Source organism: Heptranchias perlo, chromosome 16 (genome assembly GCF_035084215.1).
Source record: "Heptranchias perlo isolate sHepPer1 chromosome 16, sHepPer1.hap1, whole genome shotgun sequence".
NCBI lineage: Eukaryota > Metazoa > Chordata > Chondrichthyes > Hexanchiformes > Hexanchidae > Heptranchias > Heptranchias perlo.
In genome coordinates, this window is record NC_090340.1 from 61,148,597 (window position 1) to 61,166,943 (window position 18,347).

Sequence of the window (18,347 nt, forward strand, 5' to 3'; positions counted from 1 at the left end):
TCCCACGGCCAATTGGAAACTGAACAGACTCTTTGTTACCCAATCAGATTAATCTTGGCTGTCAGTCAAATAGCCTTTCTTCCCCCATCACCAATATTTTTATAACTAATCATAGAATCATAAAATCGTACAGCACAGAAGGAGGCCATTCAGCCCATCGTGCCTGTGCTGGCTCCTTGAAAGAGCTATCCAATGAGTCCCACTCCCTCTGTTCTTGCCCCATTTCCCTTTCAAGTATTTTTCCAATTCCCTTTTTGGAAGTTACTACTGAATCTGCTCCCTTTTCAGGCAGTGTATTCGAGATCCAGTAATAAATGGAAGTGTTTAATGGAAATGAAAATAAAAGCAATTTTTTGAATGCCTCCTATTTTTCTCCTGGGTTGATTGCAGCAGCGTCCTGGAAATTAATCTTCAATTCCTGGAACCTTGGCAATCACAAGCCAGGGCTGATTCCCCACTGAGCAATGCTCGGCAGTAAATTAAATAGACAGAGGTCTGCGAGTTGCTGGGTAGTGCTCCCTGTGACTGCCACTCCTCAACTGTGAGTGTTAAGTTGTTAAAAAAAAGCATACGGGATCCTTGCCTTTATAAATAGAGAGAAATGAAGAGTACAAAAGCAAGGAAGTTATGCTAAACCTTTAATAAATCACTGGTTAGGCACCAGCTGGACTATTGTGTCCAATTCTGGGCACCGCACTGTATGAAGGAATACAAGGCCTTAAGAGGGTGCAGAGGGGATTTACTAGAACGGTACCAGGGATGAGGGACTTCAGTTATCCGGAGAGACTGGAGAAGCTGGGGTTGTTCTCCTTAGAGCAGAGAAGGTTACGGTGAGATTTAAAAGTGGTGTTCAAAATTGTGGGGAGTTTTGAGAAACTGTTTCCAGTGGCAGGAGGGTCGGTAATCAGAGGACACAGATTTAAGGTAATTGGCAAAAGAACCAGAGGGGGGAGATGAGGAGAAATTTTTTTACACAGCGAGTTGTGATGATCTGGAACGCACTGCCTTAAAGGGCGGTGGAAGCAGATTCAGTAGTAACTTTCAAAAGGGAATTGGATAAATACTTGAAAAGGAAAAAAATTGCAGGGCTGTGGGGACAGAGCAGGGGGAGTGGGGCTAATGGATGGCTCTTTCAAAGAGCCGCCACAGGTACGATGGGCCGAATGACCTCCTACTGTTCTGTAAGATTCTATAATTCTACGAGTGCCCCATCAGGCAATCAGTCGTATTCGGGTATATCTTAATTTTGTTGTGGTACCTTTTTCAGCTTGATAATTCCCTCCTGGGTCTGTGAATCGGTTGTAATTTCAAAGAAATCTTTCCCGTCTCCGTCAATGATACTGTAGGACACCATCCCATTCTCCCCGATGTCAGGGTCTTTGGCCTTGATCCGTCCCACTACCACCCCTAAATCGGCAGCCTCCGAGATCGACATCTGGTACACGCCTGGAGGGACACGAATGACGGGCGTTGTGTTTAGAACGGAATTGCCCACTTCGACGCCATTAATTACCAATCACAATCATTGCGCCAATAACGACTGAGGGCAAACTGAACCTGGGCAGGAAGGTTTCAACATACATTGCTGCAGTGGTGCACATTTACGTTAACTGAGGTTGAGCTTCCCGTAGGATGGCGGTATAGTGTTCATGTTACTGGATTAGTAATCAAGAGGCCTCGCAGTGAACATGAGTTTAAATCCCACCAGGGCAGTTTTGAGAATTTTGTATTCAGTTTCAAAAAAAAATCTGGAAATAAAAAGCCATGAAGCTCTTGGGTTGTTGGAACAGGCTCGAGGGGCTGAATGGCCTACTTCTATTCTTATGTTCCTAAAAACCCAACTGGTTCACCGATGTTCTTTAGGGAAGGAATCCTGCCGTTCTTACCCGGTCTGGGCCGATATGTGACTCCAGTCCCACGCTGACGTGGTTAACTCTTAACTGCCCTCTGAAGTTCCCTGTATCAAACCTCTACAGCAGTTCAAGAAGGCAGCCCACCACCATCTTCTTAGGGCAACCAATTATTAGGCAATAAATGCCAGCCTTGCCAGCGATGTCCACATCCCGAGAATGAATAAAGTAAAGTCTCATCCAGGTGAACATTCGCATTGGGCAGGAGGTTAAAGGCCTGATCGCAAGGGGGATAACAAGGGATGGACAATCCATCCTGCATCTGCACACAACCTACAAGAGGTTCAAGAATGATGGAGCCATAGAAGGCTTGGGGCCATTTAACGATGGTGGAAAGTTTTCTGTTCCCTCACCCTTAAGTGTCAGCTCAGTGGGTAGCCTCTGAGTCAGAAGGTCATGGGTTCAAGCCCCATTCCAGAGACCTGAGCGCAAAACCTAGGCTGACACTCCCAGTGCAGTTAATGAGGTGAGTGCTGCACTGTCAGAGGTGCTGTCTTTCAGATAATGTTCATTCTTTGAAAAATGAATATGTGACTGAAGTCACATATCGGCCCAGACCAGGTAAGGATGGTAGGTTTCCTTCCCTAAAGAACATTGGTGAACCAGTTGGGTTTTTAGGAACATAGGAATATAAGTAGGCCATTTAGCCTACTGTGTTTTGGGGTCAGCCTTAATAAAGAGTCCTGGTCCTTCTTTATTCCTTACACGAGGTGTTACGAACATAGGAAGGAACATAGGATCGGGAGTAGGCCATTCAGCCCCTCGAGCCTGTTCTGCCATTCAATTAGATTATGGCTGATCTGCATCTCAACTTCAATTACCCGCCGTTGGTTCCGTAACCCTTAATATCCTGAGGTGAAAGGGTAAAGAGGAGCTTCCTTACTTTGGGGGAACTTTGGGGGGTTGTCATTGACGTCGGTGAGGGTGATTGTCACTTTTGTCGTGCCGGAGAGACCTCCCATGTGACCTCCCATATCCTTTGCTTGTATCACCACAAGATACTCTTCCCTTGCCTCCCGATCCATGTTCGGAAGGGCAGTCCTTATAATGCCTAGAGAGAAGAGAAAGGAAAGATCACCTTAATTCCTTGTATTTCACAGGCACTGTTCTACATTGAAGAAGATGGGCCTAACACTGAGGTTTGCTTTGCTTACTAGAAACTAAAAAACTTTGTGAAAACACCAACAACTACTTGCATTTATATAGCAACTTTAACGTAGTAAAACACCCCAAGGCACTTCACAGGTGTGATTATCAAAGAAAATTTGACACCGAGCCACAAAAGGAGATATTAGGACAGGTGACCAAAAGTTTAGGCAAAGAGGTAGGTTTTAAGGAACATCTTAAAGGAGGAGGGAGAGGTGGAGAGGCGGAGGGGTTTAGGGAGGGAATTCCAGAGCTTAGGGCCCAGACAGCTGAAGGCACGGCCGCTAATGGTGGAGCGATGAAAATCGGGGACGTGCAAGTGGCCAGAATTGGAGGAGCGCAGAGATCTCGGAGGGTTGTAGGGCTGGAGGAGGTTACAGAGATAGGGAGGGGCGAGGCCGTGGAGGGATTTGAAAACAAGGATGAGAATTTTAAAATCGAGGCATCGACAGACTGGAAGCCAATGTAGGTCAGTGAGCACAGGGGGCGATGGGTGAATGGGACATCGTGCGAGTTAGGATACGGGGCAGCTGAGTTTCGGATGAGCTCAAGTTTACGGTGGGTGCAACAGAACCTGAAAATGCTTTTTTTTTTCAAAACCCTTTTTGTCTTCCTCCACGCCCGTCCTGAGGGCAGTGATTCTGCTCAGCTCCAATTCCACAGGTACTGGGAGGCCTGGGAACCATGGGGCAAAGACTGGGCAGTGAGCATCGGCCAGCTATTCGACTGTAGGGGCCTGATCCTATCCTCACCCAAGGCCTGCACATAGAGACTCCTCCAGCAGCAGTCCTGGATGGCAGCTACAAGCAGGAACCCCAACTGATTATATTTCTTTCTCCTAAGACCGCTGTGGGAAAAGGACATATTACAGCAACCCAACTCCCACACTGGCTGAATCAAACCGAGGATCTTGCTTGTATCAAGACAGAACAATAGCACTGAATGTTATTTTCAATAAAGTCCCAGCACGTTTATCTCCATTTCCTTCCTTGGTAGATTGTTCCAAACATTTCTCATTCCTTTGAGTAAAGTAATTCTTTGTGATGCACAGGAACATAGGAACGAGAGTAGGCCATTCAGCCTCTCAAGCCTGTTCTGCCATTCAATTATATTGTGGCTGATCTATATCTGTTTCTGTACCCTATCTCTGTGACCTCCTCCAGCCCAACAACCCTCCGAGATCTCTGCGCTCCTCCAATTCTGGCCTCTTGCTCATCCCCGATTTTCATCACTCCACCATTGGCGGCCGTGCCTTCAGCTGCTGAACCCCTAAGCTCTGGAATTCCCTCCCTAAACCTCTCTACCTCTCTCTCTCCTCCTTTAAGACGCTCCTTAAAACCTACCTCTTTGACCAAGCGTTTGGTCGCCTGTCCTAATATCTCCTTAAGTGGCGTGGTGTCAAATTTTGTTTGATAATCGCTCCTGTTCAAGCGCCTTGGGACGTTTTACTACGTTAAAGGCGCTATATAAATGCAAGTTGTTGTTGTTTTAATTTTACTTTGATCAATTTATGTCATATGGCCCTACTAGCCTGCCTCACTTGTGAAGAGTTTGACATTTGCAGCTTTTAACATTTCACAGACCACAACAAGATCAGTCGTTAGCAATCTTCCTTCTGAGCTGTGAAGCTTGACGTTGCCTAATCTTTCCCCGCAGCTCACCCACAACCCCCACCCCACCCCACCCCCCAAAGTTGAATGAGCCCCGGGAATAGACTCTCCAATAAGCACGGAGCCAAATTGCTAAAACTACCCTTTTCAGAAGCAGTTCCAAGAGCTGAGTGCAAAAGAAAATTACTCCCACTCCCCACATTGGAATAAATTATGCAAATGAGAGATCTCTGTATGACTCTCTCCAAACCAACAGAGTGACATAAAGCACAATGTTTTATTGTTCAAAAACTTTAAAAATTGCTTTACAGTTGCTATGTTCCCACTCCTGGGTATTCTGAGGTTCAGTCTTATTTAATGCGTGTTACAACCATACAGAAACTTTATTGCTAACCAGGTTACAGTTCCAAAACACACTTTATTATCAGACATTTAGAAATAGTGTTCCTCCCAGGCATTTCCATTTTATTTTACTCTGCCGCATTTCTATCTTTTTGGGAATGGAGATTCCAGGGTGGGATAAGGGGGGAATGGAGATTCTAGGGTGGGTTAAGGGGGGGAATGGAGATTCTAGGGTGGGTTAAGGGGGGGAATGGAGATTCTAGGGTGGGTTAAGGGGGGGAATGGAGATTCCAGGGTGGGATAAGGGGGGAATGGAGATTCTAGGGTGGGTTAAGGGGGGGAATGGAGATTCTAGGGTGGGTTAAGGGGGGGAATGGAGATTCCAGGGTGGGATAAGGGGGGAATGGAGATTCGAGGGTGGGTTAAGGGGGGGAATGGAGATTCCAGGGTGGGATAAGGGGGGAATGGAGATTCTAGGGTGGGTTAAGGGGGGGAATGGAGATTCTAGGGTGGGTTAAGGGGGGGAATGGAGATTCAAGGGTGGGTTAAGGGGGGGAATGGAGATTCCAGGGTGGGATAAGGGGGGAATGGAGATTCTAGGGTGGGTTAAGGGGGGGAATGGAGATTCTAGGGTGGGTTAAGGGGGGGAATGGAGATTCCAGGGTGGGATAAGGGGGGAATGGAGATTCTAGGGTGGGTTAAGGGGGGGAATGGAGATTCTAGGGTGGGTTAAGGGGGGAATGGAGATTCTAGGGTGGGTTAAGGGGGAATGGAGATTCTAGGGTGGGTTAAGGGGGGGAATGGAGATTCTAGGGTGGGATAAGTTGAATGAGCCCCGGGAATGGACTCTCCAATAAGCACGGAGCCAAATTGCTAAAACTACCCTTTTCAGAGGCAGTTCCAAGAGCTGAGTGCAAAAGAAAATTACTCCCACTCCCCACATCGGAATAAATTATGCAAATGAGAGATCTCTGTATAACTCTCTCCAAACCAACAGAGTGACATAAAGCACGATGTTTTATTGTTCAAAAACTTTAAAAATTGCTTTACAGTTGCTCTGTTCCCACTCCTGGGTATTCTGAGGTTCAGTCTTATTTAATGCGTGTTACAACCATACAGAAACTTTATTGCAGTTTCTAGGGTGGGATAAGGGGGGGAAATGGAGATTCTAGGGTGGGGTGAGGGGGGGGGGAAATGGAGATTCTAGGGTGGGATAAAGGGAGGAGAATGGAGAGGATAAGATGGGGAACGAAAGGCACAATCAGATAAGTTTTTGAGTAGGTTTTTAACCACAGGGAGCAAGGTGGGAATGTGGGGGGAACTGGGCAAAAAGTTCCGGAGGGCAGGAAAGTCATGGCTGAAGCACAGAAGCAAAGTGCTAAAAAGTGGACTTCCATTTTAAAAAACAAACTTGTGGTTTTCCATTTTAGAAACTTCTGGATTAACCATTCAGATTACTGACAGGTGCCAACCTCATGCCAGGAATGTAGTCAGTACCTTGGTGACAGGAGTGGGCCATTCAGCCCCTCTCGAGCCTGCTCCGCTATTTAATTAGATCATGGCAGATCTGTACCTCAACTCCATTTACCCGCCTTAGCTCCATATCCCTTGATACCCCTCCCCTACAAAAATCTATCGAACTCAGTCTTGAAAGCTCCAATTGACCCTCAGCATCCACAGCCATTTGGTGGAGAGAGTTCCAGATTTCCACCACCCTCTGTTTAAAACATGTTTCCTGATTTTGCTCCTGAATGGTCTGGCTCTAATTTTGTGATTATGCCCCCTCGATCTTCATTCCCCCATCAGAGGAAATAATTTCTCTGTATCTACCTTATCGAATCCTTTTTAACATTTTAAACACCTCGATGAAATCACCCCCTCAATCTCCTATACTCAAGGGAATACAAGCCCAGTTTATGCAAACTGTCCTCACAATTTAATCCTTTAAGCCCCGGTATCATTCTGGTGAATCTTCCATTAGCCTTTTTGATTGAGTTTTGTACCAATAACAACAACTTGCATTTATATAGCGCCTTTAACGTAGTAAAACGTCCCAAGGCGCTTCACAGGAGCGATTATCAAACAAAATTTGACACCGAGCCACATAAGGAGATATTAGGACAGGTGACCAAAAGCTTGGTTAAAGAGGGAGGTTTTAAGGAGCGTCTTAAAAGAGGAGAGAGGTAGAGAGGTTTAGGGAGGGAATTCCAGAACTCCGGGCCGAGGCAACTGAAGGCACGGCCGCTAATGGTGGAGCGATGAAAATCGGGGATGCGCAAGAGGCCAGAATTGGAGGAGCGCAGAGATCTCGGAGGGTTGTAGGGGCTGGAGGAGGTTACAGAGATAGGGAGGGGTGAGGCCATGGAGGGATTTGAAAACAAGGATGAGAATTTTAAAAATCGAGGCATTGCCAGTCTACTAGCTGTAAATGATTTGTGTACATACCTGTCTGAGGCTCAACAGAGAAGTAAGGCTGACCTTCCAGAATGCTATAGACCAGCCTGGCACTGTTTCCATAGGATGGGTCATCGGCATCTGTGGCTGTGACTTGAATGACAGAAGTACCTGAAAGAAAGGAGATGATCACATTGTCAAAGGGAGTGAGGCAGTGATAAATGGAGCTGGTACATGAAAGAATGTAGAGCGCCCAAAACTGAGCATCTCCATTCATCATACTGACAAACCTTGTACATTCGGCTATCATCTTTGAGCTATAAGAGTTTTGTTATAAAGTGCATCAGGCACAGAACTGTTCTCACTTTAAAAGAGGATACAGAGGCACTGGAGAAGGTGCAAAAAAAAATTTTACAAGGACGGTACCAAAACTGAGAGGTAATATCTCTCTGGAAACATTGAACAGGCTCTAGAAAAGAGAAGGCTGAGAGATGACCTGATAGAGGTCTTTAAGATTATGAAAGGGTTTGAGAGGGTAGACGTAGAGGAGATGTTTCCACTTGCGGGCGAGACCAGAACTAGGGGCCATGAATATAAGATAGTCACTAATAAATCCAATAGGGAATTCAGGAGAAACTTCTTTATTCAGAGAGTGGTTAGAATGTGGAACTCACTACCACAAGGAGTAGTTGAGGCGAATAGCAGAGATGCATTTAAGGGGAAACTATATAAACACATGAGGAAGAAAGGAATAGATGGACATGCTGATAGGGTGAGATGAAGTGGGGTGTGAGGAGGCTCGTGTGGAGCATAAACACCGGCATAGACCAGTTAGGGCGAAAGGCTTGGTCAAAGAGGTAAGTTTTCAAGGAGCATCTTAAAAGAGAGAGGTAGAGAGGCAGAGAGATTTAGGGAGGGAATTCCAGAGCTTAGGGCCTAGGCTGCTGAAGGCACGGCCGCCAATGGTGGAGCAATGAAATTCGGACATGTGCAAGAGGCCAGAAAAGGAGGAGCGCAGAGATTTTGGAGGGCTTGTAGGAGGTTACAGAGATAGGGAGGGGCGAGGCCATGGAGGGATCTGAAAACAAGGATGGGAATTTTAAAATCGATTTTAAATTTGCTGGACCGGGAGCCAATGTAGGTCAGCGAACACAGGGGTGATGGGTGAACAAGGCTTGATGCAAATTAGGATACGGGCAGCAGAGTTTTGGATAAACATAAGTTTGCAGAGGGTGGAAGGTGGGAGGCCGGTCAGGAGAGTATTGGAGTAGTCGAGTCTAGAGGTAACAAAAGCATGGATGAGGGTTTCAGCAGCAGATGAGCTGAGGCAGGGGCGGAGATGGGAGATGTTACAGAGGTGGTAGTAGGCGGTCTTAGTGATGGAGAGGATATGGGGTCGGAAGCTCAGGATTAAGTAGGTTGCGAGTGGTCTGGTTCGGTGTCAGACAGTGGCCAGGGAAAGGGATAGAGTTGGTGGCGAGGTTTGCGGAGGGGACTGATGACAGTGGCTTCGGTCTTCCCAATATTTAATTGGAGGAAATTTCAGCTCATCCAATAATGGATGTTGGACAAGCACCTTGATAAATCAGAGACTGCGGAGCGGTCGAGAGAATAAGAATGAGTATAGTAATAAATGAGTGCAGTACAGTAACAAATGAATAAATGAGTACAGTAATGAATGAACATAGTAACAAAGGTGAATAGTAACTAAGGAGTATAGTAATAAAGCAGTATAGTAACAAATAAGCATAGTAATAGATAAGTACAGGAATGAATAAGTACAGTAACCAATAAGTATTGTAACAAATGTGTACAGTAACAAAGCATAGTAATGAATGAGTATACTAATGAGTGGAGTAATGAATAAATATATTAACAAATACATATAGCAATGAATGAGTAATGAAGTGCAGTAACAAATGAGTAAAGTATTGAATGAACATACTAAGATGAGTATAGGAACAAATGAGTAATGAATGAGTACAAAGCAAATGAGTACAGTAACAAATGAGTATAGTAATAAACACAATGGGTAATGAATGAATATAGTAATGAGTATAGTAATGAATGAGTAATAAATGTGTGTGATAATGAACAAGTGCAGATATGAATGAGTAAATTAATGAACGAGTAGCCTTTAGTAACGTAAATGGTACATACCCACATTGGACATCTCTGGGACTGTAGCATGATGAGGCCCAGTCAGGAACTCGGGCGGGTTGTCATTAATATCCTGAACTTTCACAATAAACTCGGAGGGGGGTTCCAGAGGTTTGTTGGTCAGCCGGTCGACAGCTTGTGCCATCAAAGTGTACTGAGCGCGCTCCTCCCGGTCCAGGGTCTTCGTTGCGTGGATGTTCCCTGTTTTTTCATCAATAACAAAAATAGTCCCTGCCCCCTCACCTGAGAGGATGTACCTGATCTTTCCTCCTCCACTGTCCAGATCCGTGTGAAGCTGCAATTTCAAATAGACACATGCGTTGTTACTGATCAGAGCACGGCGTCAATCAATCCAGATAATTTTACCATCTGGACCCGTCTTAAATAGCAAATCTCATCATCAGGATACTATTTAAAGAGGGAATCTCACTAACAGGATCTATTTTAAAGAGGGAGTCTCACCATCAGGAAGTATTTTAAAGAAACAGTCTCACCATCAGGACCAAGCTAGAAATCAGTTGCAAAGATTAAGGACCAGATTAAAATTTGCTCTTTTTCTTTTACTATCTGTTCTGGCTCTTAATAACGAGATTCCCAATGTTTAATGTTATTCCCAATTTGTCTCATTCTCTTTTCTCTCTGCAGCACGCCCTATCCATGTTGTTTTATCCTGCACTTGGCCATGCTATCCCAGACTCAGGGGGAATGTGTGATATTGATACCAGAGAATAATTCTCTTCCCAGATTTGACACCCGGAGCTGTCAACATTGGACAACATCGAAGTGATATTTGCAATTGCCAGCTGTGTACCTGAGGCATCATCTCTTGCCAAAAAAGCCAAGTTACATCTGACACACGGACCACAGAGCAATGCCAAGTATAATTAATTTATTATAATCCTCCCCTCTTATCCATTTTTCACTATTTTTCTTTTTGTTGTTTTTTTTCTCTATATCAAGGGGGGGGGGGGGGCTGGAATACAAAGGGGAGGAAGTTATGCTTCAGTTGTACAGAGCCCTGTTCAGACCCCATCTGGAGATACTGGGTTCAGTTCCAAGCCCACACGTCAGGAGGATATATTGGCCTAGGAGGGGGTGCAGTGCAGTTTCACCAGATTGATACCAGGGGTTAACGGGTTAAATTATGAAGGCAGGTTGCATAGAATTGGCTTGGATTTCCTTGAGTTTAGAAGATTGAGGGGTGATCTGATCGAGGCGTTTAAAACTTTAAAAAGATTCGACAGGGTAGATACGGAGAAACTATTTCCTCTGGTGGGGGAATCAAGAACAAGGGGACATAATCTTAAAATTAGAGCCAGGCCGTTTAGGAACTAAATTAAGAAGCACTTTTTTACTCCCCCAAAACGCTGTGGCTGCTGAGGGTCGATTGGAGATTTCAAAACTGAGATTGCTAGGTTTTTGTTGGGTAAGGGGATTAAGAGATATGGAGCAAAGGCGGGTAAATGGAGTTGAGGTACAGATCAGCCATGATCTAATCGAATGGCGGAACAGGCTCGAGGGGCTCCTGTTCCTAATGTTACTATGTTACGACGGCCTGGAGTTTCTTGAGTAATTTCTACTGTCGCTTAAGTGTCAGCTTAGCTGAGTCGGTCGGACTTTTGCCTCTGCATCAGATGTTTGTGGGTTCGAAACCCACCCCAGGAACTGAGCACTGAATCTCAGCTGATAACTCTGAGGGAGTGCTGCATTGTTGGAGGTCCTATCCTTCAAATGAGATGCTAAACTTGATGTTTTGACTGTTCCTGTGGCCCAGGTGGATGTTAAAAACACAATGGCGCTCCTTGAACACGAGCGGGATGCTGTTCTGGTCAACAATCGCAGGTTAAGTTACCATTCACCTCTTTGCTGTGCACACAATGGGCTGCTGCATTTGCCCACATGCTTTAGCACTGTGCGAAGGGCATTAGCAGATATCGTGATGAACACAGGTAGTATTACTGTATTGTTATCTTCTGTTGGAGTAGGGGTAGCCCAGCATTCATAGCAGCAGTGAAACCCCTCTATTAAAAAGAGAAAGTGAGAAAAATGGTGGAAGTGACCAGCAGAGACGATACAGATGGAAGATTATGCGTGTGAGACTGCTGCTGAATATGGAACAACAACATGGAGCAGAGAAGGTTCAGGGGAGATTTAATAGAGGTGTTTAAAATTATGACGGGTTTTGATAGAGTGACTAAAGAGAAACAGTTTCCACTGGCAGGAGGGTCGGTAACCAGAGGACACAGATTTAAGGAAATTGTCAAAAGAACCAGAAGGAAGATGAGAAATTTAATATTTTTTTTATGCAGCAAGTTGTTAAGATCTGAAATTCACTGCCTGAAAGGGCGGTGGAAGCAGATTCAATAGTAACTTTCAAAAGGAAATCGGATAAATACTTGAAAAGGAAATAATTTGAAGGGACTATGGGGAAAGAGCAGGGGGGAGTGGGACTAATTGGATAGCTCTTTCAAAGGGTCGGCACAGGCACGATGGGCCGAAAGGCCTCCTTCTGTGCTGTACGATTCCATGAATTTGTTGGCTTCCACAGACATAATGGAAACTACATGGGTGAGGGACCGGGGCCTGAACCATGAACCAGGCCTATAAACTCCCGTAGTGTCACACAGGAGAACATGATGTATTGCCTCGAGATCACAATCTCTGTGTGTACCGCACCAATAATTCCTGCTGCCTCTTTCGCTCGCTGGAGAGCAACAGCTCGCGAGGGAAGCTGGTTTAACCCAATAGCCAGAGTGACAGCCAAAGTCTTCTTGTTAAATCATGGAGCCTTTAGTTTTAATAGAAGGCCTCCATTGCAGCCTTTGTCTTTTGCTCTCTAATGAGGGAAAAACAGACAACACACTCTTAAAATTGCACTGTGGAACACAAGCTGTTTTAGTAGAGCTATTGTTGAATGATACAGCACAGAAGGAGGCCATTCAGCCCATTGTGCCCTTGCTGGCTCTCTGAAAGAGTTAGCAATTAGTCCAAACCCCCTGCGTCTTTCCCCATAACCCTGCAATTTTTACCTTTTCAAGTAAAGATCATAGAATCATAGAAGTTTACAACATGGAAACAGGCCCTTCGGCCCAACATGTCCATGTCGCCCAGTTTATACCACTAAGCTAGTCCCAATTGCCTGCACTTGGCCCATATCCCTCTATACCCATCTTACCCATGTAACTGTCCAAATGCTTTTTATGGGGAGCGGGCAGGAAATTGGACATGAAGCTGAGTTCGGATCGGTCAATGCCCTGTGGGTGGCGGAGAGGGCCCAGGGGCTATGTGGCCGGGTCCTGCTCCGACTTCTTGTGTTCTTTAGATTTGTGGTTGGGATCAGATCAGCCATGATCTTATTGAATGGCGGAGCAGGCTCGAGGGGCCGATTGGCCTACTCCTGCTCCAATTTCTTATGTTCTTATGTTCTTAAAAGACAAAATTGTACCCGCCTCTACTACTGCCTCTGGCAGCTCGTTCCAGACACTCACCACCCTTTGAGTGAAAAAATTGCCCCTCTGGGCCCTTTTTGCATCTCTCCCCTCTCACCTTAAATCTATGCCCCCTCGTTATAGACTCCCCTACCTTTGGGAAAAGATTTATAGAATTCTTTTTTGAAAGTTACTGTTTGAATCAATTCCACCACCCTATCAGGCAGTGCATTCCAGATCGTAACAACTCGCTGCGTAAACTGTTTAAAATCTAGGGTCAGCACTAAAAGTACAAAGGGGAAGGTGGAAATTATTTCCTCTGACGGGGGATCCAAAAACAAAGGGAACATTAAGTTTAAAATAAGAGCCAGGCCATTTAGATGGGAAATCAGGAAGCACTTTTTCACAGTTATCAGAATATAGACTCTTATACCATCAGTGCAGGCCAGGCACATCATGACATTTAGGAGGGAGTCACACAGAAAAATATTAAAGGGAAAGAGCGGGGAAATGGTATTAGAGTGAGGTGGCCGTGATGTGGAGCTGGCACTGGTACTGGTGGTACCTCCTTCTGTGCTGAAATTTCCACGGTGGCGCCATTGGCCCCTGTGATGGGACGCAGCTCTTCCGCTCTCTCGGCTTGCGTGCACGGGTGCCTCAGGTGTAGAACCCAAGGCTGGGGAGCCTCCTCTCGCTGATCCCTGACAGCTCTGGGCCGACACAGGTTGACAATGAGCACAGTTAGTCTGCTCCGGGGGTCAATCTGTTGATCGCTGTGCTCCTGGTGCAAAGTTTCTCCAGCTGTGAGTGGGCATTGGGAAGTCGGGCTCACGAGGGGTGCTGTCTTCCATCTTTATGCAAATAAACCCCTGCATCTGGAGGGGGTAAATTTTCCAATGTGCACTCTGCAATGGGGGGGTGGGGGGGGGGGGGAGCGAGGAGCAGTGGGGAAGTGTGTAAATAACGAGGGGGTGAAACTTCATGTCAGGAACAAGTCAGAACATTTACCCTCTTACGTTTGTCCAGATCTGGAGGGTTTTTTTTAACAAATATTTTTGAGATGCAAGTGTTACTATCTATTAACTGGGTCTTTTTGCCTCTCCCGGGAGATCACATGGCTTTCGGGTGGGACAATGGGGAGTGTACATGTCGTGATGGACAAGGTTCTTCCTATCAAAATGTATCACCTCACACTTCTCTGCGTTAAATGTCATCTGCCACGTGTCCGCCCATTCCACCAGCCTGTCTACATCCTCTTGCAGTCTGTCGCTATCCTCCTATACTTCCAAGTTTTGTGTCATCTGCAAATTTTGAAATTGTGCCCTGTACACACAGGTCCAAGTCATTAATATATATCAAGAAAAGCAGTGGTCCCAGCACCGAGCCCTGGGGAACACCACTGTACACCCTCCCTCCAGTCTGAAAAACAGCTGTTCACCACTACTCTCTGTTTCCTGTCATTTAGCCACTGCTCCTTTTATTCCGTGGGCTTCAATTTTATTGACAAGCCTACCGTGCGGCACTTTATCAAATGCCTTTTGAAAGTCCATATACACCACATCAACCGCATTGCCCTCATCGACCCTCTCTGTTACCTCATCAAAAAACTCTATCAAGTTGGTTAAACATGATTTGCCTTTAACAAATCCATGCTGGCTTTCCCTTATTAATCCACACTTGTCCAAGTGACTGTTAATTTTGTCCCAGATTATTGTTTCTAAAAGCTTCCCCATCACTGAAGTTAAATTGTACTTGCTGGGTTTATCCTTACACCCTTTTTTGAACAAGGGTGTAACATTTGCAATTCTCCAGTCTTCCGGCACCACCCCCTGTATCTAAAGATGTTTGGAAGATTATGGCCAGTACCTCTGCAATTTCCACCCTTACTTTCCTCAGAAACCTAGGATGCATCCTATCTGGACCGGGTGACTTATCTACTTTAAGTACAGCCAGCCTTTCTAGTACCTCCTCTTTATCAATTTTTATCCCATACAGTACCTCAACTACCTCCTCTTTTACTGTGACTTTGGCCGTATCTTCTCCCTTGGTAAAGACAGATGCAAAGTACTCATTTAGTACCTCAGCCATGCCCTCCACCTCCATGCCTATATACCATTTTTGGTCCCTAATTGGCCCCACCCCTCCTTTTACTACCCGTTTACTATTTATATGCCAGTAGAAGACCTTTGGATTCTCTTTTATGTTAGTTGCCAGTCTATTCTCATACTCTCTCTTTGCCCCTCTTATTTCCTTTTTCACTTCCCCTCTGAACTTTCTATATTCAGCCTGGTTCTCACTTGTATTATCAACCTGACATCTGTCATACGCCCGTTTTTCTGCTTCATCTTGCTCTCTATCTCTTTTGTCGTCCAGGGAGCTCTGGCTTTGGTCTGTCTCAAAAGCTATTAGTCTCCAACATCTTCCAGTTCTGATGAAAGGTCGTCGACCTGAAACATTTTAACTCTGTTACTCTCTCCACACGGATGCTGCCCGACACTGCTGGACGCTTTCCAGCATTTTCTGCTTATATTTCAGATATCCCCCAACCTCCGCAGTGTGTTTTTTTTTTTTGCTTTCAATTTCATTTAATGGCCTGGGGTTTCCGTGCATTGCTTGGGGCTGGAGAAAAGGTCGATGGAAAAGTAGCCTTACCCTGCCCACGAGAACAGGATCTGGGCCTGTATACTCCTCAATCACAAAGAACTGATTCCAAACCCAGCCTCTCTTGGATCTGTGAAGAACTTGACCTTTGACACCCAGTCCATGACGAGATCGATTCGAGGCCCGCGAGGCAGTGGAGTTTTTCGCCGGCGCGGAGTGACTCCAGTGAACGACGCTCAAGCAGGCCAGAAAAAGGTGTAAATAAAAGTCTCGCCTCATCTTGCTTTGATTTGTTTTTCCTTTTCTGTTTTTTTTGTTTGGTTTGTTGGGTCAGGCACAATCTTCAGTTGGACTTGGGAGGTCCAATAGCAGCCGACCAGCCCCGACTCTGGACTGAGTAAGGTGGGGGGGGGGAGGGGGGAGGGTGTTTGCTGTCAGCGTTCCTTCATTGAGATGCTTTGCTGCTTGCTCTGTGGTTCATTGCAACTCCGCAGGCCAAACCTTCCCAACTTTATTACCTACAAGATGACAAAAGAAGAGAAATCAGATTGCTAGTCCTTCCCTGTAGCGGCAACTGTTAATCTTCCACTTTACGTTGAAGTAAGGCTTACTTCAAACTTTTCCCGATTACTGCTTTCCTTCAAAGCCTCGGCCGCCGATCAAAAGACGCAGGGCCAGAATACCTGGGATGAATGTTATATTTTAGTCAACTAACTCCTGCACAACAATAACAACTTGCATTTGTATAGCGCCTTTAATGCAGAGAGATTTAGGAAGGGAATTCCAGAGCTTAGGGCCCAGGCAGCTGAAGGCACGGCTGCCAATGGTGGAGCGAAGGAAATCAGGGATGGGCAAGAGGCAAGAATTGGGCGTGCAAAGACACACACACACGCACACGCGCACGTGCACACGCGCACACGCACACGCACACGAGTCATCCAGGGCTGGCACTTTGCAACCTTGCTATCAAATCGCCTGTAAAATCCTTGGGACATGATTAAATTCACAGTCTCAAGTCATCAAAGGAAGTGTTTTCCTTCATATGTGTGAAATTGATAAAGACAGTGAGATAAACGGATTGGGATTGGCATTGAAATTAAAGCAATGTTAGTGTGCGTTCCCTCATCTCTCCAGTCTGCAGAGATTTTCTGGGCAAACATACACAAATAAATTGGCAGTTTCCATAGATCACCAACAGCTGAAATGAATACAGCCAACATCTTCCCTTGTTTTGCTGCGGGGGGGGGAGACGGGTTTTGTGCTGCATAGTGCCATGAGATCTTTCATGCCCACCTGAGAGGGCAGACGGGGCCTCGGTTTAACGTCTCATTCGAAAGACGGCACCTTCAACAATGCAGCACCCCCTCAGTACTGCACTGGAGTGTCAGCTGAGATTGTTAAGTGATAAAATATGCCCTTATGGTTAGTGTTCCCAACGCTCCCGAATGACCGAGAGTTTCCTGGATTCGGGGGTTTGTCCCCCGAGCGCTGCCTCCCACGATTTAAATCTCCCACCACAGTGTGCCCGCCTCCGACCCCCCGCCCCCCCCCCCCCAATCCCTCGCTCCATGATGTCACTGGCTGCTGTTGGAGAATCTCAGTGAGGTCACCCGCAGAGAACCGCGACTGGCTGGAGTGCAATCAAGAAAGGGATGGAGAGTCAGGAATCGGGTGGTCTCGGGAATCAGAGGAGGGTCTGAAATGGGGGGTCTCTGAAATGGGGGTTCCTCGGTTTCCCCTCTTCCCCTCCCTCGGTTTCCCCTCTTCCCCTCCCTCGGTTTCCCCTCTTCCCCTCCCTCGGTTTCCCCTCTCCCCCTGCTCATGAGTGGCCTCCTTGTTCTTGGAATTTCTCACACAACAGCTGCTGGAGCGAAACCATGAGCAAAAATACTGAACCAGAGGGGACCCAACCTTTATACGGTAAATGCCATAACATTTGTAGAAGTCATGCGACCAGGCATTACATGATCCGGCATCACGTGGTTAGGTGTCACGTGATCAGGTGTCACGTGGTCAGGCGTCACGTGGTCAGAACGTCACGTGACCAAACCTCCAGGAATGCCACCAACCGGGGTTGGCAACCTTACTTAAGGTCTTTATCAGCAAACCAAAGATTCCAAATGTAAACAAACTAGCAACTTAGTAATATTTAATAAGGCCATAATTTTAATTTAGCGGTTTACAACATATATCAACCTGACTTTTTAACGGTTATTTCAAAGATTCCTGAGGACAGTCGGAGGTAAACTCTTCAAGTGGAGGCTCTGTGGATGACAGGAGACTCGCAGTTAGCCACCATTTTACGGGTAGTTGGAGTTAAGATACAGATCAGCCACAATCTAATTGAATGGCAGAACAGGCTCGAGGGGCTGAATGGCCTCCTCCTGTTCCTATGTTCCTTCCTATGTTGGGCATTACCATCACTTAAGGCAATGCCATAGGCTGTTACCACAGTCCCTTGCTTCCTCTACCTCCCCCTAGAAGGAAGGTAAAGCTCCTTTAAATACTCCTAATGCATGGCCAGATTTTTTTAAAAATATATTTTTGTACACTTCGCGCTTTATAATGCTCAAGGCATAATAAGCCTGTCGTGCTTAGTGTCTCGTTCGGAAACCCCCACCAGGCTTCTCGAGAACTATCTTTGCTTCTGAATTATCGTGTCCTTAACAAAAGTATGATCAAGGTCAAATATTCCATTAATATTCTCTCATCATTCCAGCTCCAGCTCCGACACCTTCGAGATTCAAAAAACCCCA

At 46.0% G+C, this 18,347-nt stretch overlaps 1 protein-coding gene across 4 annotated transcripts in view; it reads right to left on the reverse strand.

The window, feature by feature from the left end:
- Nucleotides 1-18,347, reverse strand: part of LOC137333811 (cadherin-11-like) — a 152,433-nt gene that overhangs the window by 56,532 nt on the left and 77,554 nt on the right. For all 4 annotated transcript variants that reach the window (XM_067998166.1, XM_067998163.1, XM_067998165.1 and 1 more), the window contains 5 exons: nt 15,643-16,109; nt 9,563-9,857; nt 7,454-7,573; nt 2,794-2,961; nt 1,259-1,446 (listed from right to left, as the gene is read on the reverse strand). In XM_067998166.1, the coding sequence (XP_067854267.1) occupies nt 1,259-1,446; nt 2,794-2,961; nt 7,454-7,573; nt 9,563-9,857; nt 15,643-15,870 (999 nt within the window). In that variant the 5' untranslated portion in view covers nt 15,871-16,109. The remainder of the gene's footprint in view (nt 1-1,258; nt 1,447-2,793; nt 2,962-7,453; nt 7,574-9,562; nt 9,858-15,642; nt 16,110-18,347) is intronic.